Source organism: Monopterus albus, unplaced genomic scaffold (assembly GCF_001952655.1).
Source record: "Monopterus albus unplaced genomic scaffold, M_albus_1.0 scaffold373.1, whole genome shotgun sequence".
NCBI classification, from domain to species: domain Eukaryota; kingdom Metazoa; phylum Chordata; class Actinopteri; order Synbranchiformes; family Synbranchidae; genus Monopterus; species Monopterus albus.
Window position 1 is genome coordinate 293,687 of NW_018128253.1, and position 2,905 is coordinate 296,591.

Sequence of the window (2,905 nt, forward strand, 5' to 3'; positions counted from 1 at the left end):
GTGCATGCCTCAGTCATTGCAGTCCTTATGTTCTGGGGTTTTAGTTTGAAAAGGCAAGATCATAGATAAAAGTCAGTAAGTGACAAAGCCAGTTTTGTCTTTCTCAAGTGACGTGGCTATTTTCACTGTTACTACTGTTAATGTATCACCTGATATGATGAAGGGGAGGGGAGGTACTACCCATGACTACATATAGAGATTCACCTTCCACTGTTGAATGTCTCAGTGAGGGGCTTCAGTACAGACAGACAATATGGGCACTGGTTACTACATCCGTAAGCCTGTTGGGATAGTGGGAATCATCCTGGGTGCTGGGGCCCTGGCTACCATCATAGCTCTGTCTGTTGTTTATTCACAGGAAAAGGCTAAAAATATTGTCCCACCAACAGATGCAGGAACAACAACATCCAACCCCCATGTTACAACCACAACACCTGCCCCATCCAACAAGCCTTGGACAACACCTGCCCCATCCAACAAGCCTTGGACAACACCTGCCCCATCCAACAAGCCTTGGGACAAATACCGGCTGCCCAACAGCCTGGTTCCGGACAACTATAATGTGACCCTGTGGCCACGACTGACTGCAGATCTAACAACCGGACTCTACATCTTTACAGGTAAGGCTTGAGTGTAATACTCATTTTTGATCCTCTAGAGCCTGATGAATTATGTTCATGGAAAGCAGTTGCATTCACCTCCTTGATCAGCAAGAAGCAAAACCAGCAGATGTTTGGCAGCATTAGTCTGAGACAAAAAGGGATGGAGAGAAAAAACAGTTAGGGTTACAGCCTTAACAGGGTAAAGAACATGACATGAAGAAGAAGCACCCACCACCAGCTTTGACTCAGAGGGTGTCCTGAGTCCTGACTCACTCATCAGTTTTGTGGCCTGGTAAATAGCTTCTCAGTTTCTTTGCAAATACATTTTATTGTCCACACCTGATCCATCTCTACGGGGTTGTGAATGTCATTTTCTCAGCTGAAACTGAGATTGATCCTACAATTTTTGTAACTGACTAGGGAGAGAATTAACCATTGTTTATTCACCAGTGAAAAAAACTGCTTCTCTCAGTGTCTATTTTAAAGGGACAGGACAACACACAGGAATTCATCTAAGGTTCTTAACTCAGTTGTTCTTGTGCTTTGTGATAACTGGAGAAAAACTTACTGGAAGTTTAGAGTGACGTATTAAGTGATGAACCTCATACACATACGTTGTATGGTGCTGATATCATATGACAAATGTATTTCCAAAACATCAACTTGTCATAACATAAGAAAAAACTGTTTTAGTTTTGTGATCTGTGTGTTTTTCAGATAATATTAAGGCTTTTAAAATGTTTTTTAGCTTAAAAGCTAGAATTTTCTCGACCCGTAAAGGAAACCTTCATAGTACAGAGATACGTATGTGATTTTCATTGGAATGCAATAAGTCGCTTTATTCTGATTTGATACATAAAGTACGTTATATATTGGATGTCACTAGTTCCCAGCCTAGAGGATGCTACATTTGAGGGACAGTAGGACTGGCATAATAGGAAAGCAGGAATCTTTGGTTTCTTCCTTGTGAATTACTACTTACGATCAACATTTAAGCTAATTCATGCTGTTTCAGGTCATTCCAGTGTGGAGTTTGAGTGTGCCGAGGAGACTGACCTGATTCTTATCCACTCCAATAAGCTGAACTACACCAAACTTGACAATGGCAAGTTTGCGAGGCTTGTTTCAGTCAATAGTGCGGTCAAAGCCCCTTCAATCAAGGATTCGTGGCTCCAGAATGTGACTCAGTACCTGGTCCTTCAGTTGGATGGTAAACTGGTTAAAGGTCACAGGTACCACCTCTACGCTGAATTTACTGGAGAGTTGGCTGATGACCTGGGAGGCTTCTATAGGAGCGAGTATATAGAGGATGGAGTGAGAAAGTATGTACACTGAGGTCAAATAATATGCCTTGCAATATAACTGGAACAAAAGTACACACAGTATTTAGTAGTTCATGTGGCACAAGCTCTCTTTAGCAGTTTTCAATATAATTACAGCTTAAGTTAGATAATTTGGACTAAACTGAAGTGCCAGTGATGGAATCCTTCAGTGTATAAAAAAGGCAAGGATATCTCCAACATATTCACTTAATATGCCAAAAAAAAGCACATTGTGGTGGTGTGGGGGGAAAGTACACAGCAAGATACTCAGAATAACACTTTCAGAGTTCATGTCAACACTTTGAAAGGGGCTATATGGGTCCACTGCACAAAGTGCTGAAGTGCCACTTTTTGGAATGTTTGGTATCTTAACACAGGGTAATCATTGACTCCTTTTGTAGTTAAAATTCACCTCTAATCACTAACTGGTGCTAGTTTTTCTCAAGACTAGTGTACAGTGTTGAACATCTGCTCTTGTAGCACCTATGGTCTGATGTGAACTAAATTAATTCAGGCAAATCATTCCAATTCAAATAATTATTTAATATTACAATAATTCTGAGCAATTCAATAGGTTTATGAGACACTCCAACAATCTGGTAGATAGGGAACAGAAAACAGAATCACTCCTCCTACAATGGAATAGATACAGTATTAAATGAGAAGATTGTCACAGAGTTGCTACTCAGTGCCTTCATTTCTCTCTCTCTTTTTAAATACCAATAAGTAAAATAGTGTTTCAGCTGCTATTAATGTTAACATTACACGAGTGGGGTGAGAAAAGTTCACCTTTAAAAAAAATCCAGGTGCCAGATGAAGAGAAAAGATCAGTATATCAATATACAGTACACATCAATATACACACACACACACACACACACACACATATACATACATACATACATATATATATAGTAGCGACCTCCGGCGCGGGGGAGAGGAGCGAATGCTAACGGGGCGGCTGCTAGCTGGCGGGGTGCT

At 40.7% G+C, this 2,905-nt stretch overlaps 1 protein-coding gene across 1 annotated transcript in view; it reads left to right on the forward strand.

Moving 5' to 3' along the window:
* The first annotated feature begins 253 nt into the window (after positions 1–253).
* The window catches only part of LOC109951278 (aminopeptidase Ey-like), a 31,189-nt gene continuing 28,537 nt past the window's right edge, over positions 254–2,905 (forward strand). Inside the window, exons 1-2 of the mRNA XM_020585697.1 lie at positions 254–620; positions 1,618–1,924. Coding sequence (XP_020441353.1) covers positions 254–620; positions 1,618–1,924 — 674 coding nt within the window. The remainder of the gene's footprint in view (positions 621–1,617; positions 1,925–2,905) is intronic.